Below are 19,221 nucleotides of genomic sequence, written 5' to 3' on the forward strand. Positions count from 1 at the left end.
AATAAGGATAACCAATTGTTTACAAAAACCTAATTAGTTTAATTAGGTATTGTATTGATGTTTGGCACCTTAGGATGCAAAATCCTTTGCCAGATAATGGATTACACACTTTCAGCAAGCATGGCTTGCTTAGAATGAGAAGTCCCCAAGGAACACTGCTATTTCTGCCAAAGTATGTGGACATAAAAGAGTTTTCAGACAAATGCTGTTGGCTATTCTTTATCTGAGGATGCATAATTTTACATGAGCTATCACAGGCATCTAATAATCCTAAGAGCCTATGATTTATTTGTACATGGTATACAAATTGCTCTCCTGAGCAGTGAAAGGATGACCTTTTTTTTACAAAAAGTACAGAGATTTTCCAGATAGCTTCTCCTCAACAGCTTAAAAACCACCATATTGCAGAGTTAGCTACTATCACCTGCTGAATAAAGAGCAGTTCAACTCTTCCATGGTTAAAAGGTAGATATAGCAGACATGGATCAGCCTAAAATTATCCATCTTTCCTTCTTCCCTCCTGGAAGATGACCAGCGTAAACTTCAGGTAATTGAAGACTCTGAACACAGGACTCAGCTAAACCTTTATAGGTTTTTGTGCGATGCCAAAATTTGACACCCCGTAAAGCGAGATGAGCGCAGCAACTCCAGAGTCGTCCGCGACTGGACCTAAAGGTCAGCTGTCCCTTTACCTTTACCTTTACTCCATCCTAAAGCATATTTGTGGCATTCCCAAGGCTCCACACCCAGTGTGACCAAACTGATCATGCACCCCTAAATCTGCCTCTGATACCTGCATTAAAGAGATCAGGAATGGCGGATAAGAAACCTACTTAGTGATATTTTGGTTTGTTGTTATTTGCACTAGTATAGAAGAAAATAATATGGAATTCCTTTGTTGTCACCTCTCTTTCTTCCATAATTATTGCTGCTCTAGTCACTTCCAGAGTCCTTTGCCTGAATCCTGTTCAATTTTATTTTTTTTTTGCTAGATTAAGGGTTCAGGTGGAAACTACAATAATCTTAACTCAGAGATACATCAAAATGGCAGTGGTGCTTGGTCTTTCCTATGCTTAGTCAAGCACAAGTCGCGTAGTTGCTCCCATGCCCTGTAATACAGGATTAGTTTCTCCCTGTTATTTATGCCATTGCCATAAATCTCCTTCACAAATCAAAACATGGAGGCGCCATTATATTTAACCGAGGAATATTTAACAGGTGACAAAATTCCTTCTGCTCGCATTGAACTAGCATTATTTTCCTCCCCTGATCTTCCTTATTAAAACCATAATTAACTTTCTTTCAAGAAAATAGAACCAATCAAGCTCATTCGGCGCCTAATGAGTACCTTTTGTTCTTGACCGTGACTGAGCAGCTCTGCACTCCCGAGCGTGGCCGATTTATTGAAAATGCATTACATGGGATTAAACTGGTTTTCCTCCTTTTTAAATCTACCCTGCCAGATCCGGCGCGCAAGCCAGCTGCATCTCCTCTCCGCCGCGGTCTTATGTTTCCCAGGCAGCCTTTGATTCTGCTATTCCGGTAACAGACTGGAGCGGGGAGGGAGGCTTCTCCGGGGGAATCCCTCCCGCCGCCCCCTCCCTTTGCTTTGGGATCAAGTACTTAAGGACACGGCAGGGAGGGTGAGGGGAAAGAAGAGGAAGGAAGGCGGGTGGCACAATCGTCACAGTTTGCGGGGGGGGGGGTTGATCGTGAGCCGAGATGACAAGGAGGGAGGCGACGGGGGAAGAGGAGCGAGCAGGCGAGGCAGAGATGAAGGGGCGGAGAGCAGAGCGGTGATGAATTGGAAAGATGACACGAGGCCCGGGATGCGTATATTTTGCTGCTGCTGCTGCATGACTCCACGACGTCAGCAGCAGCCCGGGAGCCGCGGCGCGTCACGGTGGTCTCCCCCTCCATCGTGCCGGGGTCTGCGGGAGTAGGGCCGCCGCCGCCGCCGCCAGACACGGAGCTCAGCGGGCAACTCACGGTCACAGCAGCGACGTGCACTCTCGGTTGTTCCCGCAGCCGGAAACAAGAGGAACGTCTTCCCAGCACCAAGCGAGAGGAGAGACGCCGCGCCGCGAGGGGCTCCGAGCTAGATCGTGACCCGTCGCGTCTGCAAACCGGCCAAGGTGAGCCCCGCAGCCCAGCGACTGCCGCCCAGCCCCGAGGTAGCGGGAAAGGTACCCAGGCGCTCCATGGCGCCGCCAGAGATCTGGCTGTAGCCGCCGCCTCCGGCTTCGTGAACGGAGGCTCCTGCCCGACAGCCCCCTGCGAGGAGAGCGTCCCGCCACTGCCGCCGCCATGGATAAGGCTGGCTCCGTGCACGCGTCGGTGCCCACGCCGCCGCCGCGCCTCTACCTCCCGCGCAACTTCAGCTGCAGCGCCTGCCTCTACAGCAGCCTAGCCGACCAATGCAAAGGGGGCTGCAGCCCGGAGCCCGAGACCGTCGAGGGGCCGCTGTCGTCGTCGTCTCCTCCGCCGTGCTCCTCGCCGCCGCCGCCCTCCCCGCCAGTGACCCGAGAGGCGGTGGCAGCGGCTGTTGCCCAGAAGCCGCCCCCGCTGGCCCCTCCTCGCTCCCCGTCGCCGCCGACCTCCCCTCCGCCCGCGTCGCCGTCTTCCCGCGGCCGGGAGCCCACGCTGCCGTCGGTGCCACCCAGCCCGACCCTCCGGCGCCGAGCCAAATCTCTTCCCACGCCGGGCGAGCGGGGCTTACGGCCGGCCCTGCAGCAGAGCCCGTCTCGTCGCAAAACGGTGCGCTTCGCCGACTCGCTGGGCCTGGAGCTCACCGCCGTGCGCCACTTCTGCCAAGCTGACGTGCCCCGGGTGCCGGCGCCGGCGCCGCTGGCCGCCTCGCCTTTCCCACTGCCGCGCGCCGCCGACTTGCTCAAGACGCGCAAGCCGCCGTCGCTGGGCGAGCTGGAGCCGGTGCTCTTCGGGCCCCCGGCTCCCGTGCTGGAGCCCCTCTTCCCGCCGCAGCCGGGCGCCAGCACGGGCTTCGGCGAGCGCGTCCGGCAGCATAAGGTGAAGCTGGAGTGGGTGCGCCCCGAGGCGTTGGGCCTGCGCGGCGCCGTGCGCGTCCTCAACGTGGCCTACGAGAAGAGCGTGTCGGTGCGCTACACGCTCAACCGCTGGGCCAGCTACAACGAGGTGCCCGCCGCCTACCTGCCGCCTCCGCCCAACGGCCTCAGCGACCGCTTCGCCTTCCACCTGCCCGTGGGCGCGGGCACTACGCTGCTCGAGTTCGCCGTGCGCTACCGCGTGGCCGACGCCGAGTACTGGGACAACAACGACGGCCACAACTACCGGCTGCGCGCCAGGCAGAGGCCGGCTGCTGCCTCGGGTCACGAGCCGGGCGGCGGCGCCTGGATCCATTTCATCTGAGAAAGGAGGCGCGCCGGTCGCCCCGCCTAGGTTCTCCGACGGCTCGAGGGGCCTCCTCTCCACCTTGGCCAGAGCCCTCTCCTGGGATCCGGCGGCGGAGAGCAGCAGGCTCCTTTCCCTCGACGGAGATGGCGACACACTGGAGAGTTTCTTTGAGGATAGGGCGCATGGTCGGGCATGAGGACTGTGAGGACCGAGGAGGAAAATGATCCGTCGTTAAAGGCTGAGCCGTGGGGTGGCTCTTCTCTGTTATGCTCATCTTTCCTTATGGCCAGTGGATGTGGAAAACAGAGTCCTAAAGTCCCCTTTCCAAATTAACCTCCATTGGATTGCAATAGGTACCGGTAATAGCTTTGTTTGTTTGTGGCTCACTTTATCCATCTCCAACCACCTTTGAGTTGCCCTCCAACCAGCCTTGATCAAATCTCTCTTGGCAAGGAGGCTTGCGGTTCTAATTAGATATTTAACGGGAGGTAAGCACCATGACAACTCCAGCTTAGTACTCAGGCAGAGCAATCTCTGGGTATGGTAACACCTAGTACTGCAATGAAGGCAGGCATGATGGAATGCTTCTCTTTTTAAAATAAGAAATCCCTCCACCATGAAAATTGGCATGTCAGAGAGAAGGTTATGATACAACCCCCTCCCACATGCTAGTTTTCTGTGTGTAGGGATTTTAAAAAGACACTCCATCGTATGAGACATTCCTGCAGTTTGAGGCTGTCCAGCCCAGACACAGGTTAACTTCCTCAGTGAGGAGTAGGTGACATACATTATACACCTGTACCATAAACGAGAACTCACTGTAGAAACTCACTCCCTGCATTCTGCTTAAATGTAGAAACTTCTCCCATATCTGGATCAGGGAGAACCAGCCTACAACTTGCAGCAAGAGCTGGCTGTTCACAGTGCTGATTGGCTGAAAGCTAAGTGACATAACTAGACCACATTTCCCCTTTTCCCTGAAATAGGTTTTTAGCAAGAAAAAGAAACAAATCTTCTCCTCTTTTTAAAAAGATGAAAGAGGGAGTGAATATACATTTAAGCTAATCAATGTGCAAGCAGTGTCTTTCAAAAGATGGCAGGTAGCCTGCCTGAAGCAGTGGGAAAGGGAAATGCAGATTACTGAATCAGTACAAGTGATTTGTCTGCATCTTGAATGGGGGAGGAAGGGCGAGCCAGTCTCAAGCTGCTGGGGGGGTTGGGAGGGGACACATGATCTGCACATCCACTTGTATTGCCTAGTTAAATGTGTTTAGGTCTGGGTGGTTTCAGTTCACCATGATGTGAGAAGAATCTGCCCAGAAACCCCAGTCTCTGGAGATGTGGTCTGTTCATCGCTAGAATTCAGCAGAGCACAGCGCTGCTCTCTCAGTTCCACTGAGGGTTTTGTATGTGTCTCTGCTTTTGAGAGGTTATCCAGTGAGGTTTCTTTCTAGATCAGGGAAGACCACCTGACTTACTCAAGCCCCACAGCCTTCTCTTCCTCAAGCTGGTCTGGACCACGAGACCTTGTCTCCTGTTCTCATGCGGGTACCTTCTCCTCTGCCGCTCTTCACTTGCTGTGTCTTGAATTGTAAGATGTTCCTTTATTTATATACACCACCAGATGATATTTTCAAAATTGTGTGTTTCCAGGATAAATACAGATGGTTTATATTTTATATTTTGAGAAATATACTGGGGGAAGGGGAGGGGAGGAGCTGTTTCAAGCTTCCGTCAGAGGAACAACTTGCAGGCAAAGTACGGGAAAGTAGTGTTGCAATAACTTGCAAGGGCAATGATTTCTTACACTGTAAGCTTCCTCCTTATTTTCCTCAGTTGTTATGAAACAGCTGATTGTAGTATAACAAACTAGGATATTACACCAGACTGTAACAGAGTGACAAGATGTGTAAACCAGTGGCTTGATACTATTTTTGACTAGGTGTTCGGAGCAGAACTGGAAACTACTTATTTCCAATTCCTAAGTGTGTTACCATTTTTAGGTGCTAGATTCGAATTCTGAGGCACTGGCGCTGCAGATGGCTGAATAATTATTTCAAATTTCTAAGTGCTTAGGCTTACCTGAGATTGTCCCAGTTGTGACTGAAAAAGCAAACAACTGTTCTGCATCAGAAAAGATACAACACCCAAGGGAAATGGTGAAAAAAGCATAGAGCCTAACCTGCTTTTTGGCTGTACTTGCAACCTGGACCTATGTATATGCGTCCTGATGCAATGGCATTGAGGCTTACTCTCAAGTCAGTGTGCATGCAGACTTAGGCCAATAATTTGAAATTGAAAGCATGTGCGCTCTAACAATTGTTCTGCTGATTCCAAATGACTAGAGATTCATGTACAAATCCTGTACCTGGCCAATGGTGATATGGCTTCCTCTCAGCCCACTTGTCCACAGGAATCTGATGCTGGCACCCTGGGAAATGAATGGTTTCCTGAGCTCTCTCAGGACTGGCGCCTAACAGTTTGGGTAACTGCTTACGATTCTGAAATATTTTTTCCAGCCTTGCTTTCCGGATCAGCCTATTAGAAGTCCACTGAAACTTGGTGTTCTCTTTGTGTGTGCATCAGTCTTTGGCTTCATCAAAATGTTCACTCTTGGTGAGCAACTGGCATTCCTGTAAAGATGTCTTTGAGTTATTCTGTCACTGCTGAAGCTTCTGTATGCTGTGAACCACTATTATCATGAAATGCATGCAGTATAGCCATGTTTAAGTTGAATGGGAAACAATGGCTGTGTTGACTCCACACATAACACTAAACCATGATTTAGTGCTACATGGATATGAGTCTCTATGAGCCAGGGTGAAGCATCATGCTTATGTACTTTCCCTTCCACTATCTACCACCCCTGCAGTTGGAAGGAGCAGTTCTATCAAGTTTAGATTTGCTTAAAAAAACAACAACAACATTGGCTTAGCTTTATGTACCGACCAAGGTCATGAAACTTGCTTGTTTAACTTACTATCTTGTTGTAAAGCAGGGTCCCTGGTTTGTACATAACACTGAACTGAGTTTCTGTGGAGGCAAAACAAAACTCAGCAAAAGTGTGGGAGAAGAAGAGACGTGGTAGAAGAATAGGATGAGGACAAAATCAAATTCAGTTCTCATTTCAAGGTGAACATACCTCATCTGTACTTTCCACAACAATCTGCAAACCGAAATGCAGCCATCCTATGAAATTCACACTTCAATTAATTTTGCAGAACAGTTCCCCAGACATGTAATGTGAACAAAAATGCACATACTAGGGTAAAGTGCATCTGTTAATGAAAATAACATAGAATGCATTATAGCAGGAGATTGAAAGAAAGCACTATTGACCTACTTGCTCATCCCTAGGGGAGAGTGCACAAACCCTTGGGCTCATGAAGTTTCTTCCACATAGTGCTAAAGCCATGTTTTTGAGTTACTTGTGAACTAGATAGAGGAGTATAACACTCAAACCACAGGTCCGAGTTATGTGGATACATGGGGGGGGGGAGTCTTGACATTTGGAAAACAGAGTGAAAAGGAATTGAATGAGAATTTTCTTTAGACAAGGGCTTTCCCATCAGATGCCAGATACTCTAGCTGTACCCTATTCCCCTCTAGAAATTAGAATCAGAAGAAATACTGTGTTGAATTTAAAAAAAAACAACCCTCAGTACAGCACAGAGGTGGTGCAGATGTTTCTTTTATGAAAATCCATTTATGGGGAACCTTTGGCCCTCCAGATGGTGTTGAACTTCAACACCCTTCAGCCTTGACTATTGGCCATGTTGGCTGCGGTTAATAGGAGAGAGATCTCAGCAACATCTGGAGAGTCAAATGTTCCCCACCCCTGCCCTATATCTTATCAGGGATGTGATGAGTTGTGATCCTGTTGACTCAAGTGAGATTGCTGGGGTGAATCATGTGTGCTTTTTTGAAGAAAAGAGGCCTTATCTTGATTGTTATTCAGGTGTGTTGCAAGATGGTGGATAAATTTAAGTGAGAATGTAAACCTCACTTTAAGTCCATTGACTTAGCTGCAATGGACATTGGTTGTGTTGACTATATTCCCTTATCAAAATCCCTCCCTCAGTGGATGGGCAGAAAATATATCCACAAATAGAGCATAGGCACTGAAGCTGTCAAGAGGGAGAATAATCCACTGAGGAATTTTCCTGTTGCACTCCTCTGAGATGCAGGAGACATTTCAGCGGGGCTGAACTCTCCAACGGGTTGTAGCCAGGGTCTTTTTGTGTTCATTTATTTATGTTTGGGTCACTTCTTTGCCGCCTTAAGACAAGAGAGCAAAATTAATGGAATATTTTAATGGAATGTCATTTAAAAAATTAATTCAGATTTATTTATTTATTTTTGCAAGCCATCTCCTTTCTTTTCTCCTTGGAACTTCTTCAACCCTTATTCAGTGCAACTCACTAGCTATTCCTCATGGAGGGAGAGTTGTTTGGCCTTTGACCAAGTCGGCACCACTTATGATGATGCAGCAGCCATGCATGGCAGCCCAAGAGATGCTAAGCAATCCTTCTGTTCTTGCTGCTTGCCCTGGACTGCAGAAAAAAGTCAAGCACTTGGCAGGCTGCTGTGTTAGCTCTGTGGCAGAGTATCTGCTTGGCATGCAGAAGGTCTCTAGTTCAATCCACAGCATCTTCAGGAAGGGCTGGGACCCTTGTGTGAAACTCTGGAGAGCCACTGCTGGTCATTGTGGACGGTCGTGGGCTGGATGAACTAGTGATCTGACTCAGCCTAAGGCAGCTTCCTATGCTCCTAGGCTATAATAATAAATAAGTTTGTAAATATTCCTAATGCTGCTATTTTTGAAACTCACCTTTGACTGCTGCCTGTTCATATCAGGACCAATGTTCTTAGGAAGAGAGGGCTTTTGGCTTAATGTAAGTTTTTAAGCAGAAAAAACTACACATGGTACAAATAATTTGCAGTTATGAGAGGGATATAAAGCAACTTGTAAAGGCAAAATATATTTTAGTACAGTAGTTTGAGCTTGGCTGCTTATTTGGAGCTGTTTTGAAAAACAGTCGTTCTCACAGCTGTTGCTTTGGGTAGGAAGACTGAATGCAGAATCGCAGCACTACACCAGTCAGTTAATGCCCAGCAAATAACAATTATGCTTCATGACACTGTATTAAATTCTGTGTTTCTAAAGGGTATCTGGCAGCAGCGTTGCCGCCTTTTTTGTTTTGTGTCTGTGCCTTTAACGCCAATAAGAAATTAAGCAAGTGGTACAGTTCCTGGCATGGCAGCAGTCTGTTTATGAGGGGTTTGGAGATGGGTTGGGGGGCAATCGAACAAGATATTATCAGTGAGCCCCCTTCTCCACTTCTTCACCACAGTTGCACTGCCCATTCAGTTGCAGCTGCCTCTGGACCCAGTGTATGCCATATTGGAAGGGGCATGCAGGGGTTCCTGTTCACTCCCTTTGCTCTAGTCAGTGCCAGCTCCCTCGCTTACAACAAGCAGCAACAGCAAGGAGAATTCAGAGGGACACGGGCACTAGCAAATGCCCAGTGAGATCCTAGCCTGATGCAACGATAGGAACAGCTTGACTGCTTAATTTCTCTGAACCTGGCTAACTCTGAAGGCTCAGGAGGAACACTAGGAAGGGGGCGGAAAGGCTGCACTATTTGAGAGCTGTGTGCCGCTGCTCGTGTACTCGCATTAACAGTCAAAACAAAAAAAAAAATTCCTTCCAGTAGCACCTTAGAGATCAACTAAGTTTGTTCTTGGTATGAGCTTTCGTGTGCATGCACACTTCTTCAGATACACAGTGTGCATGCACACGAAAGCTCATAGCAAGAACAAACTTAGTTGGTCTCTAAGGTGCTACTGGAAGGAATTTTTTTATTTTGTTTTGACTATGGCAGACCAACACGGCTACCTACCTGTAACTCGCATTAACAGTATCTCTCCAGCGCTTACAGTAGCTTTCCAAATGTCAGTAGGCTTATGTGTGCATGATGATACATGGAGCAAGCTAGAAACAAATATTATTTGGAGATACTTGGCTTTTGGTTCAGCACATGCTTCAAGCTCGTGTGCTAACTGTATTCAGAGGAGGTGGCAGTGCTTTTCCTCCCCTCCCCTTTTTCTTCCAGAAAGAGTCCTCGGGCCACTTAGGTTGCTCGAGTTACTTAATCTGGATTGGGTCTCTTGATCTCCCAGCGATTTCATACTCAAACATGCTCTGAGCCCATGCTTATATTTTTAAGCCTACATGCAAACATTTTCAGGATCAGGTTCCCAGCATGTTAATTGCAACAGCAGTTTTCCAAGAGAATATATGGAAAACGACTAAAAGTAACTGCTAGCTGCAATCTGTATACCTTCAAGTGCAGGGCAGCAGGCAGGGAACTGCTGCAGATCTGTGCTTTACTTTCCAGACAAGGAGACCAAAGCTGGCTGACAACATTAATACTTAGCAATCGCATATATTGTATCAGTGACAAGATCTATTATTTGTATACAGAGCATTAGTAAAATAGTTTCTTTTAAGCACTGCTAAGAACCTTGTAACACTGAGAGGAGCACTTTTTAAAACAGATTCAGTGTGTGTGTGTGTGTGTGTGTGTGTGTGTGTGTATATCACCACAGTCTGTATGTAGTTAAATGCTTACAAGAGGTTGCTGCCTAGCACTGTGATAGATAAATGAGCTAGAACTCAGTGGTGTTACCTACAGAGCAGCAAGCAGCACTTTTCTGTATATTGACAGCTTTTCAAGGAGCTACACTTAAACCTGGTTTCGTTGACTGTAACTTCTGTGGACCCAGGTACGAGCCAGTTATTCATGTGAACCAAATGTGTACAGTACTCTCATAAAGCAAAGCTATATATTGCCAAGGTAGAGTCTAATATATATATATATATATATAATAGATCTATATATATTTTTTCCCTGGGAGGAAACATGAGTGTTTTTAATGCAGTATATTTTTAGAGAAACTGTCTGCTGTAATCTTTACACAAACCAGCGCACTCCAATCATCCTTTCCTCATAGCATTAGAATGTCTTCCTCCAAAGCAGAATGTTGAGCAGTGGTTTGAATCTGTGAAACCCTTTAGCTTCCTTTAGCTTATAAGGGGTTCCTCCATGAAGAGGAAGCAATAGCGGGCAAGCTTCCCAGATAAAGACAGCTTGTTCATCATGACTAATCTTCACTCACACAGCGTACAGCCTCTGAGGAATGCTGGGTATGTTGCTCAGCCCAGGAGGGGCAGCAGTGAGGGCCAAAATATCTGGCTAGGAGAGAGCTGCCAGGGCAGGATTTTGAGGTCTCAAACTGCAGGTGCAATTGGCTCACCACAGTGTGAAAGTAATGCACTTTGCTTCTAAAGTGGACAACAGCCCAGAGTATGAAATTACCTAACTGCACCACTGCTGGCGACGACTGAATGTGTGGGTGCCCTAGAGAATGTTCCAGAATCCTTTTGTAACCAAGTGGGGGCTCTGTAATAGACTGTTCGCGAGATGTGCCATATTGAAGGTGGAATGTTTGAAATCCATGGGTTTAGCAGGTAGCCGAAGTGTGTCCGTTTCCTTGTTGTAGTTTAGCTTTTGTGTTCGTAAGCTTACTGCCAGCGTAATGATGTAGCTTTATGAAATGTGCCATGTTTTATTGAAATGTGCAATATTTCGCCTGGTTCCTTTCATCCGTATAGAAAACCTTTAGTAACCCTCTCAACAAATACAGCACTCAGGTAAAGATTTTAGCTGCTCCTTTTAAAACTAAATGTCAACCCATGAGCATTGCTTTTAAAAGAGTGATTAAAATGTAGAGTGCCCCCTCTCTACCTCCCTATATAAATTCTGCTGTTTAACATGAGCTTCTCTTAGCTATATAAAAGTGATTTGAGAGCTCCTGCTCTTGCGCCCCTATGCTGTTTATCAAAAGGGGAGCTACCCAGTTGCTTTTGCTCATAAACTAGCACATGAACCAATGTTTGTTCATGCATAATATTGTTCTCTTATCAGCCAGCTGAAGCATGGGTTGATGAGGCTGGCAGGCAAAAATCTGCAAAATCTATATCCTCGAAAAAGAAGTCAACCCGCAGTGAATTCAGATTGTTTAGGTGCCTTCCAAGGATAATCACTACAGTGTCGGATGTGGTCCTTAAATGCTTTTCTTAATTCTTAAAGAATATGTTTTATGGCTTCAGGATGAGTTTATATCGTAAACACAGAAATTGGACTAGCATTTCCCCCCCCCCACCCTGCTGTCAGAACAATGTCCTTTGGACATTAGAGCCAGTGTTTTCAAACGCCCAACGGGCTTTTAAACTTTTGCTTTTATTGTAGTGAAAGATGTAGCGGTGAGAAATGTCTTTTTGTGCATCTCTATAAACCACAATCATATATTGAGCCTAAAAAATAGTAATATAGATCATAGCGTAATATATATTTGCACAACTCTTATGCAGATGTAATTTTGCACACACACATATGTAATCAAATCTTAGTTTTTATGGGGTTGATTCTGTGCAGAGTTTATTTTACAAATGTGTGTTAATCTTACCCTGCATTGGCACTCCTGGATGGATATTATTTCTCTTGCACATTTTTTAGCATTCACACAAAGAGGAAGTTCTTCTCTGAAGGAATTTGCTTTTGCATTTTTAATTGATATGCACGACTCTTATGCAAAACTTGAATAAACTTTTGTAGTGAGTGTGTCTTGTGTGCACCCTGTGTGTTGTGGGAAAGGCTGAATCGCAAGTCCATTTGTCACCTAGCCCATTGCAAGTGTGGTAGCTGTGATCTTGTCCTTTGTAGCCCTTTCAGGGAGGGGATATTTCTTTAATGATTAGCTTAACTTTCTGTAAAGAGTTCATTACACAAAACCATAAACCATTAGCATTGTCTTGTCATTGCCTAAAAGTTAGCATGCAAAAAGAGTAAATGTATTTAGAAATACGGTATGTACACTAGCAGTTCCAAAGAGCATAGGTAAACTTTTCTCCATTTAAACGTGATTTGTGCAACTTTAGAATGCTTGGCCTTTGTTCTAGTTAAACACAGTCCCACAAAACATACCATTTCTAAAAATAAAAGTGTATATTTACCAATGATTTTTCTATGCAATAATCTATTCACCTTCTATGTTTCAGCTTTTTTATTAAAAAGGGGAGAGAGAGAGAAGTTGAAACGGACATGACCCTATTGCAATTAAGCACTTTTAAGACTACAGCTCTGTTAAGACGACTTGGTTCTATTGAACACAGGGGGACATACACCTAAGTAAACATGCATACTGTACAATTGTACAGCAAGTTCTGTTGTTGAACTTACATTTTAAATTTATTTTCTTGAAGTTGACAAGGGGTTATGTGTTTCTGTGTTGTGATTCCCTACAGCAAAGGGTTCAGAAAGCTTAATAGTAGCGCAATTAGTCTTAACACTCAAGCAGACACCAGTAGGGTGCTGTAGAAAACTGATTCCCCCCCCCCCAAGGAAAGTTAAATGAGATCCTTTCTACAATGCAAAATGCATTGTTGCCTTTTTGATAATATGGATTTATAGTCCTGTTATACCGTGTGTGTGTGTGTGTGTGTGTGTGTGTGTACTGTGGATAGTGCTAATGCTAGACAAAAATAATCTGGCAATCATCCACTGTTGTAGCAATGACTAAAATTACTAATTTTAATATTGAACACTTTTATATTGGACAAATAGTTTTTGTTGTTTTTTTACTCTGGCCTCACAAGCTAAGTCATGCAAGCCGATCCCAAGGTTACAAAAGTGTACCGGTATTTGACAGACAAAGCGAAGGTTGTGATCCTGTATTCAATTACCTGGATGCAGTTAAGCCTCAAAGGGGCTTCCTTATGGGTACACAGGTATAGGGGTTGCCCTATGAATTTTTCTGATCCAGTCCCATGCTCGCAGCAGCTATAAGTTCTGGTGAAGTAAGTGGGATGTCGTTCTGAATGTACATCCATAGGATTGGACCGCAAAGCTTTGTTTCATTTACATAAACACAGTAATTCGGTTCTAGGGTTGAGGACAACATTCTCCTTTTTGAAACCAAACTAGCCTAGTTTAAAATAGTTATCTCACTAGTCATCCTAGCACTGAAATCCTGTGCAGGTCTACTCAAGAGTGGGTCCTCTGGGGCTTACTCCCAGGTAAGTCTGTACAGGAGCACATTCAGTCCTTCATTTCAGCGAGATTTGCACAGAAAAACCTCTGGGTGGGTTATGCCCAAGTTACTAGCTCTTGGAGAAGAGTACTTATTTAGCAACATGTTCCTGTTGTGATGATAGTATAACTTTTTTGTTATTTATTTCCACACATCTTGACTTTCTTCAAAGTTATGTATTAACTGCTGGACGCGAACTGGTATCTGAATTCTGTAATGTTTGTACTTGAGATGTTGTTTGGTTTGTAGTTTTTTTCTGATTAATATTACTGGTATTATTTTGTTTAAAAAAAATACTTCATGTCATTTGATATTAATGCCTTCTACTCTTTCTGAAGCCAGTGAATACAAATGTAATATATCTTGCCTTATGACAACATTACATATCTTGTCTACCTAAAGCATTAGCCAGTCACTGGTTGTACTATTATGGTGAAAAGTAGAATTTATAAATGTGTCATTACTAATTGTCATTAAATTTGAATGGTGCAAAATGGGAGTGTGATCCTGAGAAAATATCTGTTCTGTATGCATTCTACGTTCATGGGTAACATCTATATTTAGCCTTTCTTGCTAAAGTATCCATGCAAAAACTTTCTAGATGGAAGGCAGAGATTCTCTTGGTCAGAATTTCTAAAGCAGGGATGGGGAACCTCAGCCCTGGAGGCTGAATGTATGGTATATCCCACTCACTGAAGACCAGTAGTGTGCTGTGTCTGACAATTGGTTCTAGTCTGGTGTCCGTCTAAGGGTGAAACTATATGTTACGCTTAATGCACAGTGTGCAGCTATATCTCAATTTGGTCTTAATTATACCCTCCAGACCTCAGCACAGGGACAGAGGAGGGCCATCCTTTCCCAACCACAACAGCATCCAGAAAACAGCTCTCCCAGGGCAACTATGAGGGCGAGTTTTTTCTTCTCCTTTAAATGTTACATTTGTGGTCTGTAGGTATGGTGGGCTCTGGAAGCAGAACCAACAGCTGTGAGCACTCATGCGTATTTCCCACCAAGCCACAATGAACACCCACCACTTTGCAAACCCTCCCTAATTTGCAAATACATCCGTGTGCAAATACACTTTGTCAGTTCATTGCATCACTCTTAAATTAGTTAAGATCCCTTAAGCGTGATTTGATGTGATGTATGAATTGAGCTGTAATGGTAAGAGTTCCCATAGGTGAACTGTGAGAGGCAGTGAAGGATAGGTGTGCCTGGCGTGCTCTGGTCCATGGGGTCACGAAGAGTCAGACACGACTGAACGACTGAACAACAACAACAGGCTATGTTTGTGGTGCAGTGTGTGTGTGTGGGGGGGGGAGCAGCATCACTGTTGTTTAGGCTTCCCTTTCTCCAAAGGTGAGATCAGAGCACTTTCCATTGCTCCTCCTTTCCCCAAGTACAATTTTTGCCATTGCGAGCCACGGTTAAGGCAACAATGGCAGATGCAGAGATTTAACAAGCAACTGCAGCAGCCTATAAAATTCCTGACTCATTCTCTGCAGTAATAAAATGGAGGCCTCCCAAGGTGCTTTGCTGTTAGGATATCTCTCTCTCTCTCTCTCTCTCTCTCTCTCACACACACACACACACACACACACGAGAGAGAGAGAGAGAGAGAGAGAGAGAGAGAGAGAGAGAGAGAGCCCTGCTTCACTAGTTCAATGCTATATAACCACATTGCCACCTGCTTTCATTCTAATACCCTTTATGCAAATTCCGTGTTCAGAGCAGGCTTTTGCAGTGTATGCCAGACATATTTTATGCTCCTATCAAGACCCTTCCTCACCCCCATTGCATATTTTTCCGTATTCGTTGACTTAACATAGGCTATGCTGACACGATACAATGCTGTTTAAATACTTCTTTTTTTCATCCCAGAGGGGTACTCATGCAGCAGACAAAAAACAAAATTGAAATGTTATTATGGCATAATCTTTCATGGGCTGGAGTCTACTTGAGTCTGAGGAAGAAGACTCGAATCCACATTGGCATATGCCATAATAATAAATGGCACTTTGTTTTTCTAATGTGCTTGTTCTGCAAATGCATGTTGTGGTTACCGGTACTTATTCAACACCCCCTGCTCTTACAATCCAGACCCAGGTGCATTAAGTAGATTAGGAAGTAGTTGCCACTGAATTTTGCCAGAAGCAAAAAGTTTAAGATGAAGTCGAAGGATCCTGTTCCTTTGACATTCTTAAAACCAGTTTTCATTTGATGTTTAAAAATTGTCAAGATTAACTCTGTGTGTGTGTGTGTGTGTGTGTGTGTGTGTGTGTGTGTGTGTGTTTTCACAGCTAAGTAAAATCTGAATCTTGAAAATGCTTGAGATTATGACTCTTGTTACATGCTTTCTCTTTTGGTAGTCCTTGATGGCATGATACAGCCTTCTCCAACCTCGTGCCCTCCAGACATTTGGGACAATAGCTATAATCAGCCTCACCCAGCATCACCACTGGCCAAGGATTTAGGGGAACTGTAGTCCAAAACATATGGACAGCACCAAATAGTTGAAGGATGCTGTAAATAATATGACTTCAGCTGCAATCTTATGTACAATTATCTGTTGCTAATGCCCATTGATTCCAGCAGGATTTACTTCAGAGGAAGCATGCATAGGATTGGACTGTTTCACTCTGTTTGTTATTGTCTTCCAAGGGAGATAGGATGTAAGTTTTAACTGAAAAATGTCTCTTCATGCCAGCTCTGTGTCAAATGGAGGAGTTCAAATGCACCCTCCTGTCCTTTCAGGAGTGCCATTTCGCAATTTTTGTGTAGAGAGGAATTTATTTCCTGTGCAGCATTTCTCTCTGGGTAGCATGTAGCAAGTTTCAAAACCCTCATTTGGACCCAAATATCATGAAAAATCAGCGTAAACCTGCATACTCCTCCAGCTCCCTAGGCATGAGAAGTTCCAGGAGCAACATCACTGGGCTTGGTTTCCTTTGGGTGAGACATCTTTAGAACAGGGATAGGAACCTGTGGCCTTCCAAATGATGTTTGACTGTAATCCTGTCATTCCCTTACAATTGGTTTTATGATAAATAATAATAATAATAATTGTCCCAATTTCTGCGGGTTTTTTAAAGATACACCATTTAGATTAATTTAGTGGTATATAAATGTCTTAAATAAATGCCGACTGGGGCTGTTGAGACCTGCGGTCCAACAACATCTGCAGGCCTGGAGTTTCCCCATTGTAGTCTTACAGCAGCCTTCGCCAACCTGGTGCCCTCAAGATCCTTTGGACTACCACTCCCATCAGCCCTAGCCAGCACATTCTGTCTGGTGGGAGGGCACCAGGTTGGTGAAGGCTGCTTCAACACCATCTTTCATAACTTTGTTTACTAAATAGACAAGTAGATTATATTGGGAGCAAGGGATGCCTACAGTGAAGCAGATGATCCCCAGAGCGTGGGAGATCCATTTCACCTCACAGAGCTTTAGCTTCAGCCAAACTAAACCTCTTTCAGGTCTGTCTGTCCCCAAAATTCAATGTGCAAAACCAAAACAATCCCTGCCTGTTTTTCTCTTGCAGCCTTGCAAAATGCGGGTCTCGGATCCCACGCTTTGCTTATTCATGAAAGCATTGACTGCCACTAAAGGAACATTAAGGGCATTTCTGTCAAATCATTGACTCCTGTCAGGCAGCACTTCAGGCAAAGCAGTAATCAAATCGCACAAACCCATAACAGTGTCTTAAAAGCATCTGTTATCCTCGCCTGTTTTTTTTTTTAATGCCTCATAAAATGATGGCAATATTATTAGTTTTGAGGGGGGGGGGGAGGGACAGGCCTCCTCCTTCCACCCCCACCTCCTGGACCTTTTTCCTATCAGGAAGGGATTGTCCTTTTTGATATGTGTACTGTGAGACTGGAACCAGAGCAGAGCAGAGCAGGTGGAAATGGTAGTCCCAAACATCTGGATCCTACCACGCTGAGAAGAGACCTGCATACAGTTGTGAAGCTCATTGGTTGATTCTGGGTTAGTCACTCACTACCTCTCAGGTTGCCCTATCACAGAGACTGTCCATTTATATAAAAAGCAAGGCGTCATGATGGGCATCATCTTGGATAACTTCAGAAGAGGATTAAACAAATTCACTGAGGGGAAGGCAACCAGTGGCTGCTAGCCATGAGGCTTGTGTTCTGCCTTCCCTCTCGGAGGCAGCATTCCCTTTCGGAGGAATGCCCCTTGCTGGGAATCACAGGTGAGAGGAGGGTCCTACTCAGGGTGGGGGGCTTCCCGCTGACATCTGCTTGGCCACTGTGAGAACAGAATGCTGGGCTAGAGAGGCCTTTGGCCGGATCCAGCAGGGCTCTTCTTATGCTAACTTGTTGTTGTTCAGTCGTTCAGTCGTGTCCGACTCTTCGTGACCCCATGGACCAGAGCACGCCAGGCACCCCTATCCTCCACTGCCTCCCGCAGTTTGGCCAAACTCATGCCAGTCGCTTCTAGAACACTGTCCAACTATCTCATCCTCTGTCGTCCCATTCTCCTTGTGCCCTCCATCTTTCCCAACATCAGGGTCTTTTCTAGGGAGTCTTCTCTTCTCATGAGGTGGCCAAAGTACTGGAGCCTCAACTTCAGGATCTGTCCTTCTAGTGAGCATTCAGGGCTGATTTCTTTAAGAATTGATAGGTTGATATATGCTAACTTACATCTTGCTTTTCAGCGTTTTTCTCTCTCACGGCAGCTAACAATAAAAACAGCTAAATCAGCAAAAACAATGCAAGGGGGGGGGAATAAAATGTATTAAAGTAGTAAAAGGAATAGAAACATAAGCACAGCTGTTGTTGGGAAAGCGCCAAAGTGCTGCCCCCACCCCCCAATCGATTGCCAGCCTTGAATGTTGAAGTCAAATACTTGGAAATCTTGCATGCCCCCCCCCCCGAGCATTCAACTTCATCACCCAGAGAGTGCAATGCCAGCCTTCTTCTGCCTTCCACCCTTTCCCCCTTCCCATGGTCTGAAGCACAATAGCACTGTGTACATTTGGGGGGGGGGGGTAAAGGTGACACACCTTCCCTCCCCACATGCCTCCCCCCCCCGTCATCTTTAAAAGAAGTATCCATGTCTTTTTAGGCCTGGTTTGTAATAGCAAAACCTCTGTGATTGAGCTCCAATGACTTTAATTATGGTGTCCTTTTACTTAATCGCTTTAACACAATTCTCCTTCCCTCTCAAAGCCTCTTATTTTTTTTGGGGGGGGGTGGAAGGTTGAAAGAAGTGAGCTACTAATCTCAGTTCTTATTCAGAGAACTTCAGTGCCCTCCTTCTTTTAGTTAATCATCTCTCATATTTTTAAGTAAAGCAAGAGGAGGGGAGATTACCTCTATTCCCTTGAAGGCAAGTCTCTTAAATAATTGTCTTCAATCAAATGTCATTTGTGAATGGAATGTTTGGGCTAAGGAAGACCCCTTCTTTCAAAGCCTGTGCTCTAAGCAGCGGCAAGGACTCCTGGAGCAGGAACTTTAAAAGGCATTGTCTAGCTTGCAGCTCAGTGTAGCTCTTAAATAAAATATGGTCTAATGAAGCACAAGTCACGTTGGGCGGTCATAGTTGGTATGCATTGTGAAATGAAACTGGCAATTTCCCACTTTGAATGAACATTGGTGTAGCCTCAAAAATGGTGCCCAATGCACCAAAACAGATCTGAAATGGATAGAAAGAAAAGGCGTGTGTTTTTTT

At 45.3% G+C, this 19,221-nt stretch overlaps 1 protein-coding gene across 1 annotated transcript; it reads left to right on the plus strand.

Annotated features, from left to right (window-relative positions):
- The first annotated feature begins 2,100 nt into the window (after positions 1–2,100).
- LOC117052189 (protein phosphatase 1 regulatory subunit 3E-like) lies at positions 2,101–3,448 on the plus strand. Its single transcript, XM_033158965.1, has one exon. It carries the CDS (start codon positions 2,308–2,310, stop codon positions 3,385–3,387), a length of 1,080 nt encoding a protein of 359 aa, XP_033014856.1. The 5' UTR covers positions 2,101–2,307; the 3' UTR covers positions 3,388–3,448.
- The last annotated feature ends 15,773 nt before the right edge of the window (positions 3,449–19,221 follow it).

The sequence above is a fragment of the Lacerta agilis genome, chromosome 8 (assembly GCF_009819535.1).
Source record: "Lacerta agilis isolate rLacAgi1 chromosome 8, rLacAgi1.pri, whole genome shotgun sequence".
Lineage (NCBI taxonomy): Eukaryota > Metazoa > Chordata > Lepidosauria > Squamata > Lacertidae > Lacerta > Lacerta agilis.

Excerpts from the sequence above, each read along its gene's own strand:
- LOC117052189 (XM_033158965.1), top strand. The coding sequence starts at position 2,308 with ATGGATAAGGCTGGCTCCGTGCACGCGTCGGTGCCCACGCCGCCGCCG.